This window comes from Idiotropiscis lumnitzeri, chromosome 1, assembly GCF_059441095.1.
Source record: "Idiotropiscis lumnitzeri isolate Australia: NSW breed Sydney's pygmy pipehorse chromosome 1, RoL_Ilum_1.0, whole genome shotgun sequence".
NCBI lineage: Eukaryota > Metazoa > Chordata > Actinopteri > Syngnathiformes > Syngnathidae > Idiotropiscis > Idiotropiscis lumnitzeri.
The window spans coordinates 44366268-44394164 of record NC_142391.1 but is presented as its reverse complement, the minus strand read 5'-3'; the positions used below and the strand labels follow the sequence as shown (position 1 = coordinate 44394164).

Sequence of the window (27897 nt, the reverse complement as noted above, 5' to 3'; positions counted from 1 at the left end):
GCGCTTTTATGATTTTTCATTTAGATTCCATGACTGGTTTGAAGAAAGAAAAACAAGCACAGATTTCAGAGAATGAGTTAACGTTAAACTAGAAAATGCAATATCTTTAGGAATTGCGTGCAAATGCTTGAATGCTGGATAAAAATAATATGGAAATGTGTTGAATGAAATTGGTGAAACGTGCAATATGTTGTGTAATGAATGGAATTATATTAAAAGGTAGAATGATCGTGAATGATGTGGAATGCTATAGGTGGAAATAATACATATGGAGAAAAATGTGGAATAATATCAAAAGATATGGAATAGTACTTAAAGATGTGGATGGCATGAAATATTGGGAATGATATTGTAGGAAAACAGAATTTTTGGGATGCGAAAAGTAAAAGTCCGTATGGCATCAAGTTTTGGAATATGTTGAATTTGGAATAGTGAAAAACAGTTGATTGTGCTAGCCATTTTATGCAGAGTACATTCATTTTCAGGGGATCAATAATAGGTGGACACGTGACTCACAAGAGGTGGTTTATTGAATGGGCTTGCTGGGATTTTATTGATCATGTGACTACTTATAGAAGAAAAACAAATAGGGAGTTGTATGGTCGTACACTCTCTGCTCACAGTCAGCCAATACTTCAAAATGAATGATAACAACACACGTAGAAAATTGCCAGAAACATACTGGAAAAATCTTAATGACATGGAATGTTCAAATCTGATTCTGACTGATCTCATCTCATTTAGAACATGATTTTCACTTACTGAACATGAAAGTGAAGGCAGAAGTGCACCTCCAAACCCCCTACCCTCCTACACACACGCATACCAAAAAAAAAAAGAACAAGAAAAGTGAAGGTAGTTGCAGTGAAGGCCTAGTAAAACATCCTTAAAGAGGACCTGAGTTTCCCAGGTCTGGTGATGGGCCCGGTTCCAGACTTCAGGTAGCCAAGAGTGCAAATGGTTTTTCAAGAAGATTAAAAAAAAAAAAGACTGCGGTTAATGTCTCTTTGTCCAAATGCTGATAGTCAAGCAATATTTGGACCGTATACTCACAAAAAGTTGACTATTGATAATCTCAATGAAATGACAGTTATTCAAAAATGGTAAATGTCAGACTTCAGGAAATTTTACACTTAAATTTTATCCCGAGCATTGTGGTGGAGTTTAAAGAAGGTATATAAAACTTTGTAATTTCCCAAATACTGTACTTCTGCACACAACTACATAACATATTTCCACATATTGAAATATTTGTCGAACTGAAACACACATGCACTTATGTTGAACTTTCACCCTGATCAAAATTTGCCATTCACAATAAAACAAGCACCCACAAACACACATACATCATTCCATCAACATAACTCCAAGATTCAAGTTAAAGCCTTAGCATTCCAAGTCATGTTTCATCATCAAAATATTTTGTTTGGATGCAACAAACTCTCTATGACAGCCAGTGTCAGAACCCTTGCGTCTGTATAAAAGATATGTAAAGCATCAACAATAGGGGCTCAAGCAAAAATCCTGAGTGGCCTGTATGTGGACAAACACATACACGAAAGATAAGGTTTCCACACAGTGCACTATATGCACCCACTGCAATGTAAAACAAGCTACAAGAATAAGAACAAAAGATGCAAAACCCAGAGTCCAATGTGATATTTTGGTCCAAGTTTGTAGTGTGAAGCCAGTTAGTCAAGTTCAAGTCTCAAGAATTTAAAGATGACATGCATTGGTTGTAGTCTACTTCATGAGGCATGAGTGATGCTACTAGCGGTTTAATGCAACTGAGGTCAGATACTTGACACATGAAATCAGTGTCATTTCTTTGCGGAATGAAAATCGTGCAGTCATTTGGGGAATACTTAAAATTGGAGCCAGTATTTATTACGAATAAATAAGAGGAGAAAATGAAAAAATGTATTGCATTTGAAAGTTTGCATTTACAATATCTTAAGTTTACATGGAACTTGATTGCATACATTACATAACCCATTACCTAATTTGTCATTTTATGAAAAAGCATTAAAGGGGAAGACAACTCAAACAATGTGTTCTATGCGGCTCCACTACTCTGTATTACAGTCATTCTAATTAATATCGTGTTTTTGGAATATGAGCTAGGCAGCAAAATCCACTTGTGTTTAAAGTCAAGTCAGGGAGCAGCCATTCGACACTTTCTGCTGACTGAAAATGACATCACAGTTGCCGAGGGCATAGAACAGATTCTTGTAAAGAAAGGTTTTGGGTTGACTTGCCATTTAAAAACTGCCAGGAATAAGTAACATACGTTTGGACGGGGTTACATGAAGTGGAATATATTGCAAGTATTCATAATTACTTGCAGCAGAGCCACACACGCTGTGTTCTTTGCTTGCTAAATCAACTGTCTGCACTTCATGTTTATAAATGAACTTTTGTTTTCTCCACCTCTTAAACCTTTGCAGAAACAATGATGACATGGAAGATTTCAGACCGCCCTGAAAGTGTCCTATCCTGATATTTTGCATACCTAGCCAAAGTGACAGTTTTTTTTTTTTTTAAAGCAATGATTCTGAGAAATTCTGATCAGCAGAGTGTCTCGAGGCTGGAGGGTGACACTGCCACAGTTTATGGTCATTGACTCCCAGCATCGAGTCCACATCAGTGGGCCGTCATCTAGGTCCCTCCTTTGCTAATCCATGTCCAAAATCTGCTCTCCCACAAGATCCATGGCTACAGAGGCCTTGAGTGAGCTGCCAGCAGAGTCCATGAACATCTGCGGTATGTCGTTCCCAAAGTAGATTTTGCTGTTGGCGGCGATGGCCTTGTACTTCATTAGCTGCAGATATTCAGGTGTTAACTTCAGCTGCAAGAGAGGAAACGCAATGAAAATTTCAACCTGTTAACTTAAGTTTTCCTTTGCCCTTGATGTGGTTTGTTTACTTGGGTGGGAATATCGAAACTAAACTCTGGTGTGTACTGAATCAACCAGTTGGACAAGAGGACCGCCTTCCTCCGCAGCTCCAAGTAGCCACCCTTTCTGTAGCCCTTGGCGGTGGTGCGACAAACTCGCTCACTTCGCCAAGAGACTTGCTCACCTCAAGATGCGTTATTGTGCGGCTTAGCGTCTTTTTCTCTCACCTTGTTGGCCTCTGCTGCTTTCAGTGTAGTGTAAAACTCGGCATCTGCTTTGGTTTTCTGCCGTGCCAGGAAGGCCTCATCTAAGAACCACACCAAAATTAAGTCGTTAAAGTAGAAAGTTGTGTTGCCCGAGCTACGTTGCAGCTAAGTGACATCAAGGAATTCATAAGCTTGGACTGTGTTCATGTTCCTCCTCATCCTAAGTGTTTGTTGTTCTTTATTCAGGAGGATTCGAAACAGATCACATCTTTCAAAGAAATTGTACACTTGCCAAGATAGGGAAAGAATTTTGTCAGGGAAACAGTACCCGGACTCTAGCAATGGCTCTCCCTCATACATTTGGCTGATATTAGTCATTACATTTATCTCAGGTAAGCAGCTCCTGCTGGGACTTGCCAAATTCCTACAGTTGTGAAAAAAACAAACAAAAAAAACCCCTATATATTACAAATAATTCATAATCAAAATCTGAGCCCAGGGAACAAACCTTCAATTCTTGAGATCTTTTTCTCAGTTTCCTTTTCCATGACTTTTTGCCCAAACTTGATTTCTGCCACTTGGGCCACTTTTTCAGCCTCTGAAAGATAAAACCATGAAAAAAAAATTAAAATGACGATTAATTCATTATTTGTGTTTGAAATAACCCCTTTTTACCAATCACAGCTTTGATCCTTTCAGTCTCTGCCTCTTTCTCCACAACCTTCTGTGTCTGTTGGGAGATCAGCAGCTTTGTCTTCTCGCTCTCCCTATGTGGAAACGCACAAAGCTTAAACACTGAGGCTACAAATTCCTCAAGCCCAAGTGCCAATGCTAGATTGTGTCTGCTGAGGCTGTCATCACCCACATTAAATATGACTATCTATAATAATCATGATAAATGTTCAGCTTCCACAGGTCGGACCAAAACATTTCCAGGTGTTTGAGCCAGAATCATTACTTCTAGGCCTTTCTGTGATTGTTCCATTCTTTGTTATGATCTGGTGATGAGACTCTGTGACACTCTAAGATAAGTGGCCACTTCCCTCTGAGAACATGCTGATGGTGAGGCATTGTTGCTCAAGTGTTAGGTTTCCATTTGGGTCTTGCAAGGTCAAAATGTGATCAGCATGATAAAGATACCAATTCTAATTGTACCAAAACATATATTAGTCAAATCCGGTCAAATACTCGCTGAGACTTTCGCTATTTGGGTCATTTTTAGAGAACAGCAATTTGTGCTAAAAGTCCCAAAATATTAGAGAGCTGGACAAGCGTATTCAAAAGTTTAGAGAAGGTCAAATTAAGTTTACCTGTAAAGGTTATGGCGCATTTCAGGTATATCCTGAAATTTCACCCTATATTCAAGCTATATGAATAAAATTGTATTGTATTGTATATCCATAACTTCTTACAAGTAGTGCACATCAAGGACTACTCCGGACACTATTGACAACCGTAAAAATCTTCATCTAAAAATCTAACAATGGAAAGGAAAAACTGCGCAAATTAAAAGGGACACTTTGATGAGCATTATCACTTATATAAAATGACATCAGTGGTAAAATCACCCCCAAAAAGACTCTGTAGTGATTTAAGGGTTTTTAATTGTGATGAGATTTACAACAAATTGGCATACGCCCTTTTGGAGCTCAACATATTTTTTCCCCGGTTTCAGTGTCTACGTCACAGCCGGGAGGCAAGCATTGTAGTATTGCTTGTTTTGTCAGTTCTATTGTCTAAAACGGCGACCGATCACCTCCAGAATAAAAATGCACATTACTATTCTTGTCCACTTCAACCTGTGAAAGTATAAAAGCGTTCGGCACAATAGTTTGGATTTATTGACATTGAATGTGAGCTCATGTGATCACCTCCAGAAAATCAAAATTACTGTGCCGATCACTTCTCCACTTACACAGGCTGAAGCGGACAAGAGCAAGAATGTGCACACAAACCCCGAATGGTTATAGTTTGGACATTTATAGACGCTAAAGTCGTGTCAACTCTCAGGAGGCAGACAGCGGCTAACAGCGGGCAGCCAGCAGGCTCTTTACTGCGGTCCCTTTGCGGACTTGCCGAAACACGGGGAGAGCAGAGGGGGCCGTAGCAATATTCCTCATTAAAAGAAGGCATTATATTAAGTCGTCACTTATTTCCCAATTTCTCCAGAATGAATGGATAAAAGTGTTTGTGAAAAATGGGCTATCTCGGCTAGACATATACTTTTAAGTGGGCGTATAACTGCTGTCCCAATTTGATACTGAACAAGGCCTGAATAATCCCTCACTGTTCTTCTCGAACTGTGTGTTTCTCCACTCATGCCTATAACACATACAAATAGACATATGCAATCATACATTAAAACACGTCACTGCTACATAACTGCAAAATTATAATGTAACAAATAATTAAATTCCTGGTTTATGACAGTTTGCAGGCTTTGCATGTGCTTGCTTGCAGTTGCTGACAATTTTATTATGGCTTGTATTACAGGTCCGATGAAACACACCTGGCAGAAGGAGCAATGCATTTTTTTCTTTACCTTCAAGAGAATAATATTTTTACATTTCATTTGTCTGGGTTTGCCGTTTTATTATTGAACTTTTAAACTTGATGTTCATATAAAAGTGAGCTCCCGTCAACTTCTGGATTACAGAGCAACATCTGAGTGCCAGGCAATTTAAAAAATGTAAATAATTCAAACACTTGGCTGCATAACCAGTGAGAAGTACAACAAAACGGCAAAATTTACACATATCTGAAACATCAGTGTCAGGCAGAATTCCACCTTGAAAAAACAAACAAAACTTTTTTAGTTAAAAAAAAAATAGATAAAAAAAAATAAAAGAAAAAAACATTTTTTTTTTTTTTTTACGCAAACATCCTAGATTCATAGTTCGAACCATTGCAAAGCCCTAACAATAAAAATGCTTTTGTTCCGCAATCGCGAGTATTCTTTGGATATGACATTCACAGAACGAGTCGCCAGTCTCTTTTGTACTGCATTGTTGATTGTCCGGTGAGCTGCCACTGTTGCGTTATTTGGCGAACTGGTCAGCACGATGGCTTCACAGTGCAGAGGTCGTGTGTTCGATCCCGGCTCCGGCCTTCCTGTGTGGAGTTTGCATGTTCTCCCGTGCCTGTGTGGGTTTCCTCCAGGTACTACGATTTCCTCCCACATTCCAAAAACATGCATGGCAGGTTGATTGGACACTCTAAATTGCCCCTCGGTATGAGAGTGAGCGCGGATGGTTGTTCGTCTATGTGTGCCCTGCGATTGGCAGGCAACCGGTTCAGGGTGTACCCCGCCTACTGCCCGAAAATAGCTGGGATAGGCTCCAGGACCACCGTGATCCTTTTGAGGAGAAGCGGTACAACTAATGGATGGATGGATGGATGCCTCGGTGCTGTGTGGCGATGCAATGTTTGCACTCTGGGAAGCATCTGTTTGAGTGGCCAAAAGAAAAAAATAGAACCAATTCTGTTCGGGGAAAAAGAGCATTCAAGATCTCAGTTTTCTCAACCGCCTTGGTTATGATAAAGGGCTAGCAAAAAGGTAGAAGGGTTGAAAAACATGTGGTGTGTTGCCTGTATTGTGACACCTTGTGTTTGACTGACGGCTGTGATGCATGTATGCGGCGTGCGCTGAATGAGGACCCTGTGTGTGTGTGTGTGTGTGTGAGAACAAGGAGCCGCCGAGAACGAGCGAGTTCAGCAGAGAGTTGAACAGCAAGTTTGTATATACATCTTAAAAACCTTACCAATGACAACGTAGGAAACCAACCCACTACATAATGTGTGGTCTCAGTACAAGCAGAAAAAATGGACCTCATCTCCATCCATCCATCTTCTGTACCGCTTCTCCTCACTAGGGTCGCGGGGGGGTGCTGGAGCCTATCCCAGCTATCTTCGGGCAGTAGGCAGGGGACACTCTGAACTGGTTGCCAGCCAATTGCAGGGCACACAGAGACGAACAACCATCCGCGCTCACACTCATACCTAGGGGCAAATTAGAGTGTTCAATTGACCTGCCATGCATGTTCTTGGAATGTGGGAGGAAACTGGAGTACCTGGAGGAAACCCACGCAAGCACGGGGACAACATGCAAACGCCCCACAGGATGGCCGGAGCCAGGATCGAACCCACGCCCGATGCTGTCTCTCACTGTGAGGCCATCGTGCTAACCAATCATCAACCGTGCCGGGACCTCATCTCACCGTGCGTCAATTACAGCACAGCAGAGCATAGAATTTAAAACAATAACGGAAAACAAATAAACCCGGCCTCTATATCGTCTTCTAGTCTCTATGAGTCTAGTTTCCACTCCATGTCCGGTCTTCCGTGAAAATGTCCTGCTTGTGCGAATCGTCCGATCGGAGGCTGAGTTGACAGCCACACAATATTTTCGGTCTCAAGAGCATTTGGGCTCATACATGCGTGGTCTAACGAATAGAATAGCTCTGCCATAGTCTTGGAATGACGTCACACTTCCAGGTTTGTGGCTCGGCAGAATCACAAACATAGCAAATATTTTTTTTCTTTCACCTTCTATTTGTAATATGTGTAATTACTTTACTTGTGACACAAATAGATTGAATTTGGCATTTTCGAAACTTACTACACACTTGGTCTTTAAATAGCAATCAAACATCGTTGCACACTTACTAATTTAACATGAAGTAATAATTATAATAATAAATGATTTATTACACTGTCACTGAGAATATGGCTGACGCAAAGATGCCATACACCTCTGCACACTTGCGGCACCATAACAGCACACCAAAATTATATTCAATTGTTGAGACAAAAGCCAAAATACTCCACTTATTATGCGGTCACTGATTAACATGGGTACAATACATCTTTTTTTATATACCCATGCAACTGTACAAACAGCTTTCAACTTCCTAAACCCTTCTTCAATGACCTGGGAGTCATTAATGATTGTACAAATAAAACAATGAGCTGACTAACCCTGTGTGTTACACAGGAGATGGAAATGACCCAACCACATTTTACCTTTATGGACATCTCATACGTCTTCCTTCTGCAACGAACTGATCACCTACGGTGATTGCGTTTAACAAAACATGCCCACTCAAATCTAGTTGGAAAATCTTGACTTGTTTTGACTTGTTCATTTTCCAAAGTACTTGCCAGTTTTCCCCATGGAGGTGAACGTAAGCATAAAGATAATTACAGGGCGGAATAAACTATGGTCAGCCAGGGATTATAAAGTAGAATGATGTCATGTCATCATGTCGGGAGAAAGGTACAACAGAATTTACAAAGCATTAAATATAGCGTGGAACACAGTGAAGATGGTCATTGTCAATTGTGAAAAACTTCAGTTTCTTGTTCATTTTAAATCCCCAGTATAGGGCTGGGCGATATGACCTCAAATCAATATCACGAGAAATTGAGCAATTTTACCTCGATAACAATAAATGCACGATAAATTCCCCCCGTGGACTAAAATCAAAATAAATGCAGGAAATGCATACTGACTGTTTTTTTTTTTAGTGACCAACTGGTACACATTACTTTCAATGAAAAATAAAAGTACAAAAATCATTTGTATAAACATTCCAAATAGCTTGCTTTGCATGACTTGAACAATGTCACAAAGAAAAAGGGTACCTCTTGCAAAATCTTTTTCTGCAAATAGATTGATGCTCTCATGATGTATAATGGCAAATAAAAAAATGCTAAATAAAATGAAAGAAAATGTCAATGCAAGACAAATAGGTGTGCATCATCGGGGAAAATGTGCCGTCTCGAGTACTCTGGTGCCCTTCGCCACTTGTCATCTATGTAATGCACAGTCAGGCTCAATCAGGGATCCATGTTGCGACCCGACCACAAGTCGGATGTAGATGCAAAATGCTTGACATATCTAAGCTCCCGGGCCGATGTAGTCCATATCGGGAAATACGGCTTTCATGAAGCGTTTAAATCCTGTGCGCTCCACTGTAACTAGAGGAGCTTTATCTTTAGCTATGTGCTAGGCTATCGCGCCCACCTCTGAGACGTTCTCTCGTATGGTGTCGCCTCCGTTAATGGGCTGTTGTCACTTGTCGAACCTTGCTTCTCACTGTGAACTTTCAGCACAGCATGGTTGTGTTGTGGGTGGTGAAAAAGCTTCAACTTAGAGTTGTCTTGTATTGTATATATTAAGTGCTGATATGTAACCATTTTCCAAGGTTTCCTTGATAGTAACCAAAATCAATTAGGTTCTTACATCAATGACATCTCAGGGAATGGCCATTTCGTCACTTTCTTAAGCTCATGTTTTCTGAAGCTGAGCCCTGAACAACTATGATGTAATTTTCAGTCGACAGCCCTGTGATGGCTATAAACACAGGTAGAATTTTCTGCTTAACTCATATTCCAGAAATGCAATACCAACCAGAATGCCATGTTTAGACTCGTGAAGGCACGTACAACATTTTATTGTAAATAAATTTTTTGGTTGAATTACCCTTTAAGTAGCTGCAGGGCACTTTGGCGAGTAATGTCCTACATGTGACAACGTCAGCCGTATTCTCCAAACACACTTCAAGAACCAAGACAAGAGCACAGAAAATTCTCCTGGATCCCCTCACACCCTGAGACCAAAAGCACTTCAGCTCTATGTCGCCCACTGAAGGCACCTGAAAACAGACAAGTGTGTACAAGCCGTTTGCATTCACCCACAAGGCAGAGAGAATCACAGGGAAGAAAAAATTTTTAAGGTCATTTTACTATTTTTCCTCTCATTTTCCATGCCTGGAAAACCAGCCAATTATTTTCTAGGATGTATGGCAACCGTGTTGTTCATTTCGTGTGGTGGCCTACACTGTAAAAAGCATGACTGGGCTGAATTAATATTTACCCCCAAAAATCTAGTAACCCATACCATGGAAAAATTGATTGTGCGTAGTTTGGTATCATATTTTGGTGTTATCAAATTTAAATCATTTATCAATTTGGTTTAATTAATTTGTGTTTCAATAAAACAAGATGAAAATCAATGAGTAAAATGTAATGATAGTTTCTCAGTAATATCAGCATTGTTGAAAAATGAATAAATGTTGCTCAATGGGATCTTTGGTATTAATCGCTGTCCACTTCCGTCCAGCGCCCACCAGAAGACGTTTTTGGATGTGCTGTGCACAGTCCGGTGACCGTCCGCCATTGACGTTTTCGTCAACGATTTTGCTCAGGTAAGACTTTTCACGGCCAACACTTACATAACATTACTCCAGCAGTTGAACATTGTTTTGTGTTACAACATACATATTTACTGGTCATAAATTATTAAATTAAGTTTAATATACACAACACGAGTCGAGTAACCTCCACATCTCAACCACCTTAACAAGTACGCTAACACTTTAAGGCGAATGAGGGAGCTAACGTTGTTCTGAGAGTTAAGTAAAGTTTCGATGTACGGCACTTCAGGTTTTAGCTTATAATATCCAACATAGCCGCGACCCTCGCATGGATAAGAGGTACCACACATTCAACTTCCTGGCAGTACAGATCTCCGATGACCTTTCTTGGACACACAACACCACAGCAGTGGTAAAGAAGGTCCACCAGCGTCTGCACTTCCTGAGAGTCCTCAGGAAATTCAACCTGGACAGGAAGCTGCTGCTGGCCTTCTACCACTCGTCATTCGAGAGCCTGCTGACGTACTGTGTCTCCACCTGGTACAGCGGCTGCACTGAGGCGGACAGAGTGAGGCTCCAGAGGACGGTCAAAACAGCGCAAAGGATTATTGGATGCCCTCTCCCCTCCCTGTCGGACATCTACACCACCCGGTGCCTCAGCAGAGCTCTCAATATCGTCAAAGACTATACTCACTCGAACTCGCACCTGTTCGACCTTTTGCCCTCTGGCAGGCACTACAGGTGCATCAAATCAAAGACTAATAGACTAAAAAACTGTTTCTTCCCGAGAGCCATCTCCATTTTGAACTCTCTCTCACACACACACACACACACACCCACACACGCACACCCCTACCTTGCAGAACAGCAACGTAATGTGTTTTTATTTATCCAATTTCGTATTATTTTGCATTTCATTATTTATTCTTTTATTTATCTAATTTGTATATTTAATTAAATTATTGTTGTATTGCACTGAAGAGAGGAGCTCTCTAATCTCGTTGCACACTTAAGTGCAATGACAATAAAGGGATTTCTGATTGTGAAATTCCCTGATCTGATTTGATATTGCGTCTATTGTTTTCTGTTGGGACCACCCACTAACATATGATGAATCAACTGATATTTTTCATGCATTCTCATGTGCCAGAATGTTTAAGTTTTTGCTATTTACTATTTTCCTCTAATTAAGGTCAATGGAAAGGCTTGATAAGTTATTGGCAATTCCTTCTATAGGTAAAACCAGAATAAAAATTTTGGAATTAAGCAATGTAATAGAGCATCCATCCATCCATTATCTGTACTGCTTCTCCTCACAAGGGTGGCGGGGGGTGCTGGAGCCTATCCCAACTATCTTCGGGCTGGTTGATAACAGAGCACTGTAACAAATTATTCGGGTTATATGTTTGAGTGATAATTAATGGATTGTATATAAAATTTTGGTCACAATTAAGACTAGCAAATTAGCACATGCATATGAAACAGGGATGACCATGTGAGTTTGAGAAAACATGATCACCATCCAAATAATTATTGACCCTTATTAATTTATTTTCGAGGTGCAAAAGGCAAGACCACAGGCATCTATTGTACATATAAAGTGTACACTACATTGTTGTACTGCATTTGATATACGCACCTCCAATCTCTGTAATAGGTTATGTTACTTTCACCTTACAGAGTGTCTATATAGTTGGAGAATGTTTGCATGGCAGGAGTGTCCCAACAAGCAACTATTGTTTTGATTTCAACTCACGCCGATTAAAGTCGGGCTAAATTTAATTATGATTACGATGTGGGATTTTCACGGTCGTAAAAACATTTGAATACAGGAGTGCCCAACTGGTGGACTGCAAGAGTTATAGCAGGAATGGGAAAAAATGTTTTGTTTGTATGTTGTGTGTTAGAATTATATATTTCGTGTAATTGTACACTACAGCTGACTCATATTGCTTCCAGTCATTTGCTTCGTCTGAGACAAAACGTTCGTGAATTTTTTTGTTTGGTTGTGTGGCACGGCCTAATTTATTACTTTTTATGTTTTCTCCAAATTCTAACCCTTCTGTCATCATGCCCAAAGATATTGTCACCCGGTGTCTGATTTTGTACCTCTGGGAATGAGCTGATCAGCTCTTTAAAGAGTATGATATAAGTTGAAATACATGAATATCTGTCCATTTGTCTTTTTTGGACCATCTTTAACTGTGTAGTGTGTAAAGCCTAAAATATATAATGATCTGATTTTAGGGTGCAGTTGACGACTGTGGCAAAGGACCTTGAGCGACAAAGGCTAAAAATCTTCAGCAAACAGAAAAATCAGTCATAAGGTACAGAGGACATCGGCGTCGCAGTAAATGGAACAAAAGTCCTGCCTGGTCTGGATAAAATTTCAAGAACTTGTGCCATGCTCATTGCTTTCAGATGTGCACTGAGCATTTCCTATCTCAAATAGCTCAAATACACATTGGAAGCTTTCGAAACTCCTCAACTGTTCAAAGCTTTGCCCAAAAAGTGAACAACCTCTACAGCAAAATAGTGGCTCCACACTATTGCACAAATTCTGTTCTACAGTTAAATATTCAAGTCTTGTTCAGAATATTAGTCATACTCATTTGAAGTTTATGTTTTATACTCTGGACAGTCACCAGTATCGTGAAATCCCTTAATAATAGAGCAATAATTTAGCAAATGGAACTCACTTTCATGAAGATGAGGATACATAATTGAATCTAATTAATCAGTAAATCAGAATCATTATACAGATAATTACCATATTTTTCCAACTGTAAGCCGCTACTTTTCCTAGATTTTGAACAATGCGGCCAATACAAAGAAGCGGCTTGTCTGTGGATTTTTCTTTCGTCGGTAGGTGCGTCCTATAGTTCGGAAAATACACTAAATCAATCTTGATTTTCTTTTTCTCTTGGGGTCTTTTCTGTTTTAATGAGCAAAGTTGTTGCTGTGTTAAAAAGCACTGTTTTAACAATCTGTTTATGTAGCTTTATGTGCATTAACAGTTCAAATTTGTTCTGAACATTGAGTAAACAAATTTTTTTCAACATAGAAAACTACGGCTTATAGTCTGGTGTGTCTTGTATAAGGTTTTTTTTTTGCCAAAAAGAGTGGCTGCGGCTTATGTACAGGTGCACCTTAGTCCAGAAAATATGTTAGTAAATCCAATCAAATTCTTCAAGATAATTAGTTTCTGTAAATTAATTTTGCCCAATTAATTTGTAATTCTAAATCAATATAATCCAGATATTGAGTAAATATAAAATCAATTTCATCCAAAATCAGAAATCCCTTTATTGTCATTGTACTCAAGTGTGCAACGAGATAGAGAGATAATTTGTATATATAAATTAATTCCACCAGGTTAATTAGTAAATCAAAATCTAAAACTCTCAAATATTTGGTATATCTGAATTACCTTTTTTGGAGTAAATTTTAGTTATTCCACATGAAGTTGATTTGGATTCATTGTGTATTATTAATTAACCCAAAATATTTCAACTTTAGATTTTTGTTCGAATCTACTCAATTAAACCAATGGTTATTAATTAAAATTGAAGTAACTAAAATCTATTTAATTACATTTATTGCTTGTCAAGTTTTAGACAAAGAGGAGTGAGAGGGACCCGAACACTCACTAACCATAGCAAGTCACAAAGTTGAAAATGACATTGCATTCACCGCGGCGGATTAGGGTGAGCATTCTTGAAGTGAAACTAAGATCCGGAAAACTGACTTGAACAAACAATAGAAATGTGGGGAACCAGGCTCCTTGTTTACACACGGAAAAAAAGAAAACTTACATGAGCTCGTAGTTTTTGCGGATGCTCTCTGGGATGTTGGGCTTTGTGACACGCACTGACTGTGGGGCACAGATATAAAACCAGACAGAAAAGATGGGTTAGCTCTTGAAGCAACAATGTTGCCCAAAAAGTGTTTACCACAAGAATAATAAGCAAAGTGTCCAGCAGGCCAGATGTAAACGCTCAACATCCTCAAAGTGACAAGATTACTGGTTTCCCAGAAAGTGCAGAAATTGTTTTTCCAACCGGTTCTGGTTATATATAGGAAACGTCATGCCCAGAGTAATAAAACCAAGGGAAAGTGGAACACTTAGCAATGAAATGTGTGTTTATCTATGGGGTTCTTTATTAAACCCCTACTTCTCTTCCCCCAAAATAAAATAAATAAATAACACTGCTGGTGACAGATCCTGTGGGGACAGTGAAGGACTTTGCAGAGATTGGGAAAGCCAACCGTAAATGCCTTCAGGTCATTCAGTGACAGTGACACCATAAACAATGTTGTACTAAGCTGATATGAAACATGTGAGGGGTTCAAAAGATGGTCAAACATTATTTTATCAAAGAATTGTGGTCAACTTTCCATCACTTATTGTGTCAAATTAATGGGTTTGCAGTAGGCATCTTAGTTCTCTTGAATATTATGAGTGACATAAAATATTCTGGTGAAACATTTAATTTTCGCTTTTTTTTTTTTAAATTCTAACAAGAACCCCAGGCCATCGAGTAAGGTTCCTCAACATAGTATACAACAGAAGTTGTGAACCATTAGTTTTTATCTTGTCATCGATGTCCTCGGACCACAAAAACAAAATTTCCCACAGAAGAGTTGGCTTTCCCAACAACAATGCAATAACAATTCTATAGGTTGAGGTTGATTCATTGCCAGTTATGTGTTGTTGCAGCTAGTGTGCGGATGAAACGATAATGTCAATATTAAATTGCCTCAATATTGTTGTCGTAATGTTACAACGTTCAAAGCAGAACATCTCTGAGGGAAAACAAAAACGTTTTCGCCCGGTTCAGCCTAATACAGCATAGACCATTATTATTTGAAATATTACCTCGACGTGGATAGTAATTTTCCATTAGCATGTCAATGGGATTTTACACTGACTTTAACATTAATTGGCAACGTACTGCATCTAAAACAACCTATTCAATTTATTTAATTCTTTAGCCGTGTTTTTAGTTTGACAGTAATCCGCAACTGGGGTATCATAAAACAGCTTAACGCACACTCACCACCGTGAGTCACATAAACATCCAATGGTTGCTGCACAAGCAACACGGTAGAATTAGAATTAGAATTAGAAATCCCTTTATTGTCATTGTACTCAAGTGTGCAACGAGGATTAGAGAGTACATTCAGAGGGTTTTCACAAAGTGGGAAACTTCCAAACACGCCGCCTCATTTTGCACAGTTGTTTTTCTTTTGATAATATTTTATTGATCATGATTCCTGAGAAGCCAAAACCCAGATTAAATTTCAATTAACTCATTAAATACCAGCCATTTTCACTGGAGCAACCCGCTCAATCCCAGCGTTTTCCTGGGTTTTGACTAATATTGCAAGGCCCACAGAATATTGTATTCTAATGCTATATAGACATGGAGCACACCAAAAGAAAGATGACTCTCTTCTTTCAACAGAAAAAAAAGGTTTGTTTCTATCTTTTTCCATTCTTGAGCAATCGCCATTTGAAAATAGCTAAATTTCATGAAAACTCCAATCCCTGGGGAAAAAACTGAGAAAATGAGCTTTTTGATGCATTTCGACCATAATTTGAACTTTGACACTATTATTTATGGCTTTTATGACACCTCTAACATCTAAATAATGCATGCCTTCTATAAAATACCAAAAAAAAGCACAAAAAATATGTTTTTGATAACAAAATAAATTTATTTGCACATAACAGAAAACGACTGAACTGTTGAACTATGTACAAAAATGAAATACATCAGTGTCATACATACTTTTTTTTTTGTGTGATATAAAATAAAACAGTTGCCTTGATGCAAGGGCACACAACATTTTTTCGATTTTCCTCGGTTGCCATCCAGTGTGTGTGACGCCATCCGGAACCACTGCTTCCTGATGCACAACCTGTAAATATAAACAATTGGAAATATATATTTATTGCTGCATTTTATTGCTGGCGTGTGAAGTTTCATATTATAATTTACCTTTCTTTGCACCAACAAGACGAGGAGGAACCTTCTTGCCGCGGGATGCACAATCTGTGAATTGTAGAAAGTTTGTATGATTACTACACCATTCAGTATTGCTTCCTCGTCGGGGAGGAGTCACGCTTGCTTGAAGTGCACATTCGCTCGCATACTTCCTAGTCGGAGTTGAGCTATGCTCGCGTCTAACTACACATTCACGCAACATATTCTTCCCGCAAGATGCATGATATGTAAAATAAGTGGATATAAGGGCTAACCACATGTTCAATTGTAACTTGCGAGCGTTTATTTCCCTGTTCGGGAGGAGTTATGCTTGCTTGGAAGCGCACATTCGCTCGCTCACTTCCTATGCTCGCGTCTAACTACACATTTACACGACATATTCTGCGCGCAAGATGCGTGATATGTACAATAGATGCATGATGGCTAAACACATGTTCAATTGTAACTTGCGAGCGTTTACTTCCTCGTCGGCGAGGACTTATGCTCGCGTGTAATTGTGCAATAGAGGCGGCCGGACGAGGAAGTCAGCGAGCAAGCTCGCGTCTAACTGCACACTGACGCGACATTTTCTTCCGCAAGATGCATGATATGTAAAATAAGTGGATATAAGGGCTAACCGCGTGTTCAATTGTAACTTGCGAGCGTTTATTTCCCTGTTCGGGAGGAGTTATGCTCGCGTGTAATTGTGCAATAGAGGCGGCCGGACGAGGAAGTCAGCGAGCAAGCTCGCGTCTAACTGCACATTGACGCGACATTTTCTGTCCGCAAGATGCATGATATGTACAATAAAAGCATTAGGGCTAAAACCACATGTTCAATGGTAACTTGTGAGCGCTTACCTCCTCGTTCGGGGGGGATCTGGTGAGGACTCTCGGCTGCTTTGGCTATTGTCCGAAGGCAGGCGATGCAGGCCGCAAGGCACGCGCAGCCTCTTTAGACGCCTCTTTGTTGTGACGACGATGAAGCGTCATCCTCTCAACCAAAGCGTCTCCAAAGCCTTGATGCATTTAGGAAGCTTTTTTTTTACAAAAAAACATTCCTCGATCGTCATTTGCTTGGAGGATTTCATTGCTAACGCTACTAATGCGACTGCTGCTAGTGCTGCTGCTACCCACGCTGCTCTCCACGCTTATAAGTCTACCCCAGGATCCCGCCCCCACATTTGTACCTCTGGCGCAGATTCAAGGCGAATTTTCTGCACCTCTGCCCCCTGCTGGGTGATTTTTACATGATTCACAATGCGGACAAGGCTGATTCTCAGTCAGAGGTTGCATCAGACCCTTATGTACACTATGACGCAAAAAAAACAAAAAACGTATTTATACGTCTTTGGTAGAGGGCGCCATTGCTTTAAAAGACGTATTTATACGTTCAAGGGAGTAAATGAGTTAATTACCTTGCCCTAGTGTCTTAACACTTTAATACCCCCTTCTACAGGCAGAGGTGCGCCAATGCGCATGAGGACTGGTTACAATACAATACAACTTTATTCATATAGTGCATTTCACAACAGCTGGAGCTTTAACAAAGCACATTCCATAAGGTGTAATACAAGTTAGCGGGAAATTAGAACACAGATTAAAACACAAACACGTAATATTTATTACTGCACTCCTGCTCAAGTCTGTCAAAGCGCTTTTGCACACTAAGAATAGGTCAGGCAAGTAGGGCTGCACGATAAATTGAAATCTACACCGAGGTTTGACCTAAGGCAATTATCTAATCTCCCCCCACCTTTGGCATTTGAGTGATAGATGAATTAGCCAACCAGAATTGTCAATGCTCAGTTCTTACTGGCGCTAGACAATTAGTATTGTTGGTGTATACACATTAGTCTGCGCTCCGGTGCCTACAGTCAGCTCAGCATGACAATAACACGCTCACGTACACCTCGGGTTTTTCTCTGATTGCCGTGTACCGAAGCGGATGTAATGGAAGAAGTAACTCCTGCCACTAGGGCAGTGCATCTCAATTATTTCCTGTCACGCCCCCCCTACCAAGAACAAAACAATTCGTGACCCCCCCACCACCAATTTTTTTACGTTTCATACTAATGTACCTATTCTTTGTATATTGATGTTAGATTGTCAATAAAATATCCCTTACCAAAGCTAAATTGATAAAAAATATTTTGAGAACGATTAATGTGAGATCTCGAAACTCAGTACGGTTGTGCAAATATTGATGAGATTATAAATATTGACTATACGTTTTTGTTTTGTTTTTTTAAACTTTATTAACATGAACAAACCAAACAGTTATTAATACGTCCATAATATAGAAAAGACAAAACGAGCCAGGGGGATTTTAAACAAAAATTCTATATATATAACATAAAGCAACAGTTTTAATGTTTACTCTACATTTTTTTTAATATTTACAATACGTTTGACGTCAAACCTCTTGTGATGACGTCAGCCATTTCCGTGTTCCAGCCTGAGAGCGTCTGCTAAATTGCTAACATAGCCGTTGTCTTATTTTATGTTTAGATACGTTATGGTTCTGTTCATAGCTGTTAAAATTGCCGAGCGTACGTCAAAGCAATTCATTTTAGCGATTAACACGCTTAGCGCCTCCTTGCTCGCCTCCTCGTTTAGAACGCGACTTGTTTGTGGAGTCGTTTATTTGCCATCACGTAGCTTGTTGCTGCTGCTGTGCGCGGACTTACATATAGTTCAAGCAAAGACCGTTCGGCTGCGGCACAGGATAGCGTGGCGCAGAGCATTTAAGTAGCAGCGAAAGAAATTACTTCCGGGACAACGAGCAACAGGGCGACGCTTTTTTTTTTTTTTTAAATCAGTACTGCGTGAAGTAGGGGCACAAACAGCTTTGACGAGCTCAAACTCGTGTTGTCTGGGATCGCCTTTTACTGACCCAAAACGATGCATCGTTCAGCCATACTACGGCGGGAAAAAAACCATGTTCCCCAGGGTCCCACGCGCCCCCCTCAGCATCGCACCCACTATTTGAGAATCACTGCGCTAAGAAAAGCAGGAGGAGCGGGAAAAGCTTGTGTCTATTATTTGGACGTACGTTGGATTCGACAAAAATGACCCGCATCAAAAGAAAAGCGCCAGATTCAGAGGCAACACGACCAACTTATTTCAACTTCACCAACTTCAGTATGAAGCCTGTGAAACAGGTTCGAAAAAAAAAATGATGAAGTTTGGGCATCAACTAGTGACCATTCATGTGCTAAGTAAACATCGTTAACAGCAGCATTCACGTTAATCACGCCTTCTAAAAAAAGCTTGCACCGAAAAACTCATATTAGTGTGTATCAGCTAAAGCTCCCCCTCAGAGCGTCTTTTCAGCAGCAATGGGAAACATTGTAACTAGTGAACGTCCATGTCTAAAACCAGCAATGGTGGCTATGCTGCTTTTTCTAGGACCCCAAAAAACAGTTAAGCGTTTTGTACTATTACATATTGCACTCCTTTTTACACTTTATTTTCTGACTTCCCAAATCTTGCATAAGCAATTTTTTTCTTGTCCCAAAAATTTGCGCAATACAGTAAAGTGTTTTTAAAAAGCGTGTAAGAGAAGAATTCTCATTATCACATTAGTACTTGATCCAGTTCATCTAGTGTGTAAAGGCAAAAAGTAGGCAATATTTAGGCTTCAAAGTTTTGTACTGTTTACACATGAGTGATCGTTTTGTCATGACTATTTTCATTTGTGAGTTTTAAAGGTTTGTTAAGTGCACAACAGTGTGCAATGTTAAACAATTACACTTGATACTTGAACAAATTGTTTACATTCAGTTATTTATGATTTGCATTGTCTTGTTTGATTTTAATGATGCTGCCAAAAAAAAAAAAAGACATGTTATTGTCCATTCTGTGATATTATTCTGGATATGCAACTACAGGATATAATAATCTCACCATGCCCTGAACACCAATGTATTGTTTTTTTTTATTGGCAAGTTATTTGGATCAGAAGCATAATATAAAGCTCACCCCTTAGCACATTCACCGGAAAAGAGCACCCTGAACTTTTATCAAATATTGACATTAGTGTATTGCATTGTTACAATTCTTGATCAAATTACTGGACTGAAACTAAACTGACTCACAATTGTAGCATTTTAATGCATTTCATTGCCTTAAAAATTGCTAATTAAATCGCAATCGCAATATTGGTCTGAAAAAACAAATAGAAAGGTCGTCACAAAGACAGTCCATCAAAATATGTGCTGACGCAAAAGTGATCTATAGTGCAAAAAAAAAAAAGAAATAGCCACTGGACCACTGTCCTAGAGAACTGTGCTAACTAAGCTCGTTGATCATAGCGTCCCAAAATACAACAAGTGGAATATTAATTTTGCGAATAGGCCATTCAACCTAATTTGGTTAAATATGACTTTCTTGTCTTTTTATAAAACAATTTGTATTGTTTTAATAAGGTGACATTGTGTAGCCCTGGTACATCTTGTCGAAGGGAAAGATTATAACATCATGTTCGGACACTGCCTAGTGTGTTGATCAAGCTGTCGTGTCTTAAAATCACAGTATTATATAATGAAGAAGAGCGGCGGAAAGAATAATTGCACTTCCTAATGCCTCTGGACTTGTACAAACGCCAAAAGATACAATGATGTTATTACATTGGCCTTACCTTTCATTACAATGAGTTGTGCGAGATGCAGCTTTTATTGCATTAAGATAAGATGCCCTTTATTAGTCCCACAATGGGGAAATTCGAGATTCAAACCCAGGCCTCCTGGGGAGACTGGGTCCTGAACGCGGCGCCTTAGACCACTCGGCCATCCTGGCAGCCAACAACGTGTTACACAATAGACACATTTAAAAATAATTTGTGGGGATCCAGTTAAGGCTTTACTTCCATCAACATTTTCAGGATCATATTATGGAAAATTAAAACAATAATCCCAACAAAGCATTTGCCTGAAATTTGAAATCCCCAGTAAGGTAAATTCAGCAACATATTCCAATCTGCAGCGCAGATTGTTAGAATGCACAGTTAAATGAATTATCACAAACAAAAACTAAAACATTACGTGTGTTTGGTTCATCATGATTTTATGATGACCATTTTCACTGTACCTGTATGATGAGACCCGGTGCCATGCTTGTTAGATCATCTTGCAATGTTAGTTTCAGGTTTTCGTCGATTTGGTCTGAAGGGGAGAATGTGGGTTTGCAGATGAGAATACAACTTCACAGACAAACTAGTACCACGCTACCACAACCCCCACTACAACAACAACAACAACAACAGCTTGGAGTTGGTCCCCCTTTGCAGCTTATCTTGAGATAGAGGACGTTTGCACAAATGTGTCGTTTTACACTGTCCAGCAATTATGAGATTTTGGTGCAGTCATGGTACTTTTGTTCTAATGACATGTTCTATTAAAGCATTAGTTGTTATAGGAGTCGTAGTGTACCTACCAAACAGGCCGATGTAGACCTCCTGCAGAGAATGAACACTGCAGAACTGGTTGAGTTCATGGTGAACCTTGTTGAATATTAAGGCTTTGTCATAATCGGCGGTGAAATTCTTCACAATGTCAAACACTGTAGAGGGAGGGATAAACTTAACATTAACACAACATGCTGCTGTTCTGAAGGATCAAATTGTTGTTGTTTTTTTGCTTACCTGCTGAGGGAACCAAATAGTTGACGACCTCTATGCGATCAAAGTAGATCATTACTCCACCACTGAAAGAGTTTTTATTGATTTTACGGAGGGAAACTTTCTTCTGAAAATGATGCCAGTGCATTTTAATGAAATATTTTAAAGCATCGCAACTAGGGCTGCTCGAGTATGACAAAAATATAAATCACAATTATTTTAGTAATAATTGAAATTACGATTAGTCAAACGATTATGTTTTGGGGTACAAAAAATTCCTAAATGGAAACAACGTTCAAACAAATCAAATTTATTTTATCTTAAAATGTATATATTTATTTTAAAAGGTATGCAAATGTAAAAGATAAAGATGTCCTTTATTAGTCCCACAATGGGGAAATTTGAGGTGTTACAGCAGCAAAGATATAGATCACACAGAGTCGGCGGCGTTATGTAGCCGTTAATGTATAACAGCAGCAGACATTCATAAAAAGCATGCAAATATACACAGTATAAATGTATATAAGTGTAAGGAAAACTCCTAATGCCTGTCCATTATACAGAGGGGGGAAACGCTGTAATGATAAAAACTACTGAATGACTGAAAATACTGTAATGATAAAAATATTGCAATGATAAAAGTACTGTAATGGTAAGAGTACGGCAATGATAGAAAAGTACTGCAATAATAGAAAATACTGCAATGATAAAAGTACTGTAATGGTAAAAAGTACTGCAATGATAAAATATACTGCAATGATAAAAGTACTATAATAGTAAAAGTACTGCAACGATAGAAAAATACTGCAATGATAAAAGTACTGTAATAGTAAAAGTACTGCAATGATAGGAAATACTGCAATGATAAAAGTACTGCAATTATAAAAGTACTGTAATAGTGAACGTCCTGCAATGGTAGAAATACTGCAGCGATAAAAGTACTGTAATAAGAATACTGTAATGGTAAACAAAATACATCAATGGTCAATATTTAAGTACACCATTGGCTGAAAGTACAGTAGTAGTGTATATTGCATCCTAGGACTGCACAATTGCACTAATGCCCTCCCGTTTGTAGGCCAGACCCAATGTTCTTGCTAAAAAGTCTGACAGCAGCCGGCATTTGAGTATGGTTTCCTTGTAGAAAGAAACAGTGCATTGGAGTTTATTTGCTAGACATAAATTGGCATAAAACTGTAGCAATAAACAACTTCAATAGAACGCTCACATTTCAAACTCAGGTATGCACACTATAGTAATACTCATTGTAAAATGAGTACTATTTTAACAATTTCTAATATAATCTTTTTTTTATGATCATACCAATTTTGTAATCACTGAGTGCAAAAATCCTAACTGAATTTTGATTAATTGCACAGCCATAATCTCGACTACATTGTTGTCGTGCAACACTGGAGGAACACATGAAGGGGCCTCAAAGGATAACACTTAAAACCAAACAGCATCCCTACCTAGTGCCACAGGGAACATTTTTCACCTCATCCGTCTGCAGTGTCGTCTACAGGACAAGAACAACACATTGCGTTATTTTCTGACATATCTGCACAAATTAACTAAATTATTAACCACATTTGGGAAACAATGTTTCAGACAGCTGTGGATGGAAGTTTACGTGAATTGATCATGGGCATGAATGTCATTAATCTGGGTTTAAAATGAATTACCCCCCCTCCCTCCCTGTGAGTGGATATACAACATCCACCAACATGCTCTTTCACAAGATTAATTCCCGCCCATAGATTTAATACTCAGCCCAACACCACTTTTAGCGACGTTTAAAACCTGCGTAAGGCAGTGTGTTGAAAGCAACAGTCACTGTTTTGACACAGCCTGGCATGAAGATATATGCACATTTTATTGGCATTATAAATGTGACAACAACAAAAAACTGACTGAAAATAAAGTTTGTGTGTTTCTTGAACACAAGATGACCATAATAAAACAGAGTAAGTAGGTTGGAACATGCAGAACACAAAAAAATGTAAGTCAAGTTCAATCTCATATGGCCTGCGATATCTCAAGACCTCCCTTCAACAGCACAGCTCCACTTCTTATTAGATGTCTGTTGGCCACAATAAAAATGCAATTCTAAATCTTGAGAAAATAGATTGTAGCAAGAAAACAAAGGGAGGTTGCAAAGTGAAAGCTGTGGAGTATAATAAAGCAATGTCACGATATGGAGCGGACACTTGTATGTGTGTAATTTCAACCCATGTATATAGCCTTTATTGTTGTACTGCTAAATTTGTTAATACGTTAATAAGCAATGACACATCCGTTAGACCAGTCAACCAACTGAACAGTTACAACAAGTAGGACCTCACAGTATCCACTTTTGCCAATGGAAAAGAGACAACACTGCGTATATTTGTAACACGTAACGAACCTGCAACTCAAAGAGGTTAAACACCCTGTTTACAACTCGGTATTGCATATCACGACTGCTTAACTACATCTGATTTTGATCATTTTTGTGCTGTTACTAAGAAGAATAAAGTGTCTTCATTGTTGCAAGACTTTCAGTCTTAAAAATAAAAAATAAAAATCATATTTCATAGCAGTCAACTGTACACTAATGAGAAAACAGTTTCATGTGACACAGAAATAGGACGATTCACATAGTCATCAAATATTTAAAATGCTATTAGTCCATTCAGTCATTGATGATTGTGTTTAGGGTTATCCGCCAAATTAAACACTATGGCCAGGCGATAAATCAATATCAGTATGTATCGCAACAGACATATCAATAGAAAATACATTTGATGTGAACAAATGACGTGATGGAGAGGAACGCCCCTCCCCATCTGAACCTGAATTGTCTTCTGTTACTGGACTTCTGAGCTCATCATTGATTATCCATAACGCACACTACGATCAAACAGAAGAGCCTCCCTCCATCTGTGCATTTGGTACCAAGTCACCCCAGGCCGCAGTTTGATCATCAAATTTGTTTTTGCATCAATACTTCAAAGACCTCAATTCCACCCACACGGCTTCCATTGAGGAAGCAGAGCCTGAAGATTCTGTGGTGGACTCGCCTATCACTGGGGTTGAAGTAGATGGAGCGACATGGGCAAAAAAAAATTAAATCCTGCTAATGTTTAAAATAACAATAACAGAGTATTTTTCAGGCTATAAGTCACTTTGTGTTATAAGTAACACCAATCAAAAATGCATCATGAAGAAGAACAAATACATAATAGTTGCTCTGGACGATAAGTAGCATTTTTGTGGAAATTTATTTTACATAAATTAAGACCAAGGACAGGTTGAGCTGGGACTCGCACTCTAAATCACCCTTCCTTGATTGGCTCAGGCAAGTACGATTGGTCGATCGATCTCTATCCATCCATCCATCGAGAGAGAGATAGCTATATATCTATATAGATACATATCTATAGATAGATGGATAGAGAGAAATATGTAGAAGTCGCACTTGAATATAAATTACCGTACCAGGAAAACTGTGAAAAAGGGGGACTTACAAAAAAACTATGGTAATTGGGTTATTTTTAAGTTTTGCTCTGGGTCAGAGGTTTTAATTTTTTAAGTGTTGTTCTTTGAGTGTGGTGAAATACAAATACAGTTGATTATTTTTTAAACACACATATACTTGGATCACCTGTACAGACTTGTAGGAGGTGATGAATGGTAGCATAAGATGAAAACCAGGTCCACTCGTGGTGGTCAAGAGAGCTCCTCCCCTGTTTTGCAAACACAATCATTTAAGGAATCCTAGCGAGGGATTAGAAAACAAAACTAATGTTTTTCAATTGTGAAGAATTGGGACAGAGGAACCACCAAAATCCAGTGTCCTTGAGGCTGAACAATTTTAGAATTTGAAGCAAATATACAAGGAAAAATATGCCTCAAAAGTAGGGATATAACAATTGACTCAGGACCTGATTCGATTTTAGATTTTCAGTTCCCATTTTCAGTTTTAATTAGATTTTTTTCCTAATCTTTTCTTTTTTTAATGAATAACACATCCTAAAAATATGTTTATTTTAACATCTCCATTTTGTCCGTGTTACAATGAGTAACTTTTTGTAACTTTACAAAAAATGCAAAATGAACGAAGAATTTTGACTATTAAACAAAACTATTTTGTTGGTGCCAGACCTAAACATGAAAATAAATGTACAAGTTGACTGTTATCATGACAAATCCTTTTGTGATCAAAATTTTCATAGCAATACATTTATTTCAAATTTTTTCATGATTATGTGAATTTTGTTATCATTGTGTGATAATCGGAATAGTAATTGAGTTTCAAATAATTACACAGCCCTAGGGAGTAGGGACTAATATTTGGACTGGAGAAACTGGACAACTGTTCCTCAATGACGACATTTGATTGAGACTGCAAATAAAGATCACATAACATTATAAACGCGTGATAGAAACCTGAGTGGATGAATTATTACTATCTCCGCTATCCACTTCATATTTAATATTTTGAGTCGGTTTAAAGTCAAATGTGCTCGGAGCACATATTTGTCGTATAGAAAAGACAGAGTAGAACCATCAAAACATTTTCATTTCATTTATGTGATCAAATGGAATATTTCAATGTAATTATCAGAGATGGTCATACTGTCCCAGGGATAGATGGATGCCCATTTTGGGGACGGAGTAGCCAAGACAATAAAATAAAGGACTTTAGGGAGGACCTTTTGGTGCTTCCGCTTCATGCAACGCAACTGCCCCTCTTTCAGAGCGCATGGACAGCTGTGTCCCAAAAACATTAACATGAACACCTTTACTGATCATGTTTATATTTTTTATATATTGGTATCAGATTGGAAGTGACAATTGTTGTATGGGGACACCCCTACAATATGTTTAAGATGTCTGTTAAATCTATTTGAAGCAGATGGCTGTTTTACAGCTAAGAAGGTTAACTGGTTTACAGACAGATTCAAACGCACTGCACACTCACCTGTAGTACACTCCAGTGTGACCTTCGTCAATCTTGTGCATAGAAGCTAAAAGTGCTGCTCCAGCAAGAGCTACAATAAATGAGAATATGGCACTCCACTGTGCCATCCTGCAGAGCAAAATAGACAGACAGTATGTAATAATGAATGGCGAGTGCAACCATGGAGTTCAAAATAAAGAGACAATATAATCAGGCACTGTCCCCCCAAAAGTAGACTTTGTGACCTGCATTCACTTAGCCACACGTGTAGCAACTAATGCATGCACGTATGCTGGCTCCATGCTCACCGTTTATCTGCGCTCAGCTAAAGCTTATCCTGCCATTAGCCGGGACTCAATAACCTTGTCGCCCTCAAAGAGGATTGCGCCTCAACTGTGAAAATCCCTGGTGATAAAATATATTTGAAAATACAACTATGTGGAATCCTTCTGGACATTATTATGACAGGTCCCATTGGTCAGTAGTTTTAAAAACGGCGTAATTACATCCACCTGTGTAACGTTACTAAATATAGCGCACCACAGCTGGATTTAGTGGCTGCGCGTGACTGCTTGAGTATGTCCAAATAAAAAGTTAAAATAAACCTCCATTTAATAAAGTTTTAGCTAAGGGAGTAATTGTAAACATTTGCCCCGACAGGAAAAATACCCAATTAAAAAAGCTACACATTCGCGATCAAACATACAACTAGAAAACAATTGATAGAATTCTTGTATCCGAGCTACAGCGGGAGTTGCACGGTTAAAGTTGTCTTTAAACACTAAAAGACGTTGTTGAGCTTATAATGCCAGTCTGTCTTTTGCATCACCATCAGAGCGAATGGTCCTTGAGCTTTGCTAACGCTAAGAAGGAGCAAAACATCGCCATTTAACGCTTTTAAGATATGTGCCATTGAGAACGTAGTTAGTACACTTATTCTTACGGTGTGCATATTTCTTGGGGAAGTGTCATCTCGGTAAAGTTCTTACCTTCTATTTGGTCGAAAACAATGCTAAACACGAGAAGAGCTCTCAAACACCTGCTCACTTCTTCGGCACATAATTTAACCGGCTAAAAGGAGCAC

At 38.9% G+C, this 27897-nt stretch overlaps 1 protein-coding gene across 2 annotated transcripts; it reads right to left on the bottom strand.

Moving 5' to 3' along the window:
* Positions 1-512: 512 nt before the first annotated feature.
* On the bottom strand, positions 513-27897 carry LOC148344755 (erlin-2-like). Of its 2 annotated transcripts, none has more exons than XM_088302392.1 (12): positions 27803-27897; positions 26835-26942; positions 25515-25596; positions 23341-23387; positions 21893-21954; positions 21685-21810; positions 21340-21413; positions 14075-14133; positions 3778-3869; positions 3611-3700; positions 3124-3203; positions 513-2848 (listed from the first exon to the last, which is right to left on the bottom strand). In XM_088302392.1, exons 2-12 carry the CDS (start codon positions 26939-26941, stop codon positions 2675-2677), a joined length of 993 nt encoding a protein of 330 aa, XP_088158518.1. In that variant the 5' UTR covers position 26942; positions 27803-27897; the 3' UTR covers positions 513-2674. The 2 variants fall into 2 exon arrangements, with proteins under 2 accessions (XP_088158518.1, XP_088158510.1); XM_088302384.1 differs by having other exon boundaries at positions 27757-27811.

Excerpts from the sequence above, each read along its gene's own strand:
- LOC148344755 (XM_088302384.1), bottom strand. The coding sequence starts at position 27,785 with ATGACACTTCCCCAAGAAATATGCACACC. Across the intron at positions 23,388-25,514 it reads CCTCCTACAAGTCTGTACAG|ACGACACTGCAGACGGATGA; the intron begins GTGATCCAAGTA and ends CTTGTCCTGTAG. Across the intron at positions 14,134-21,339 it reads CACCGGGTCTCATCATACAG|TCAGTGCGTGTCACAAAGCC; the intron begins GTACAGTGAAAA and ends TGTGCCCCACAG.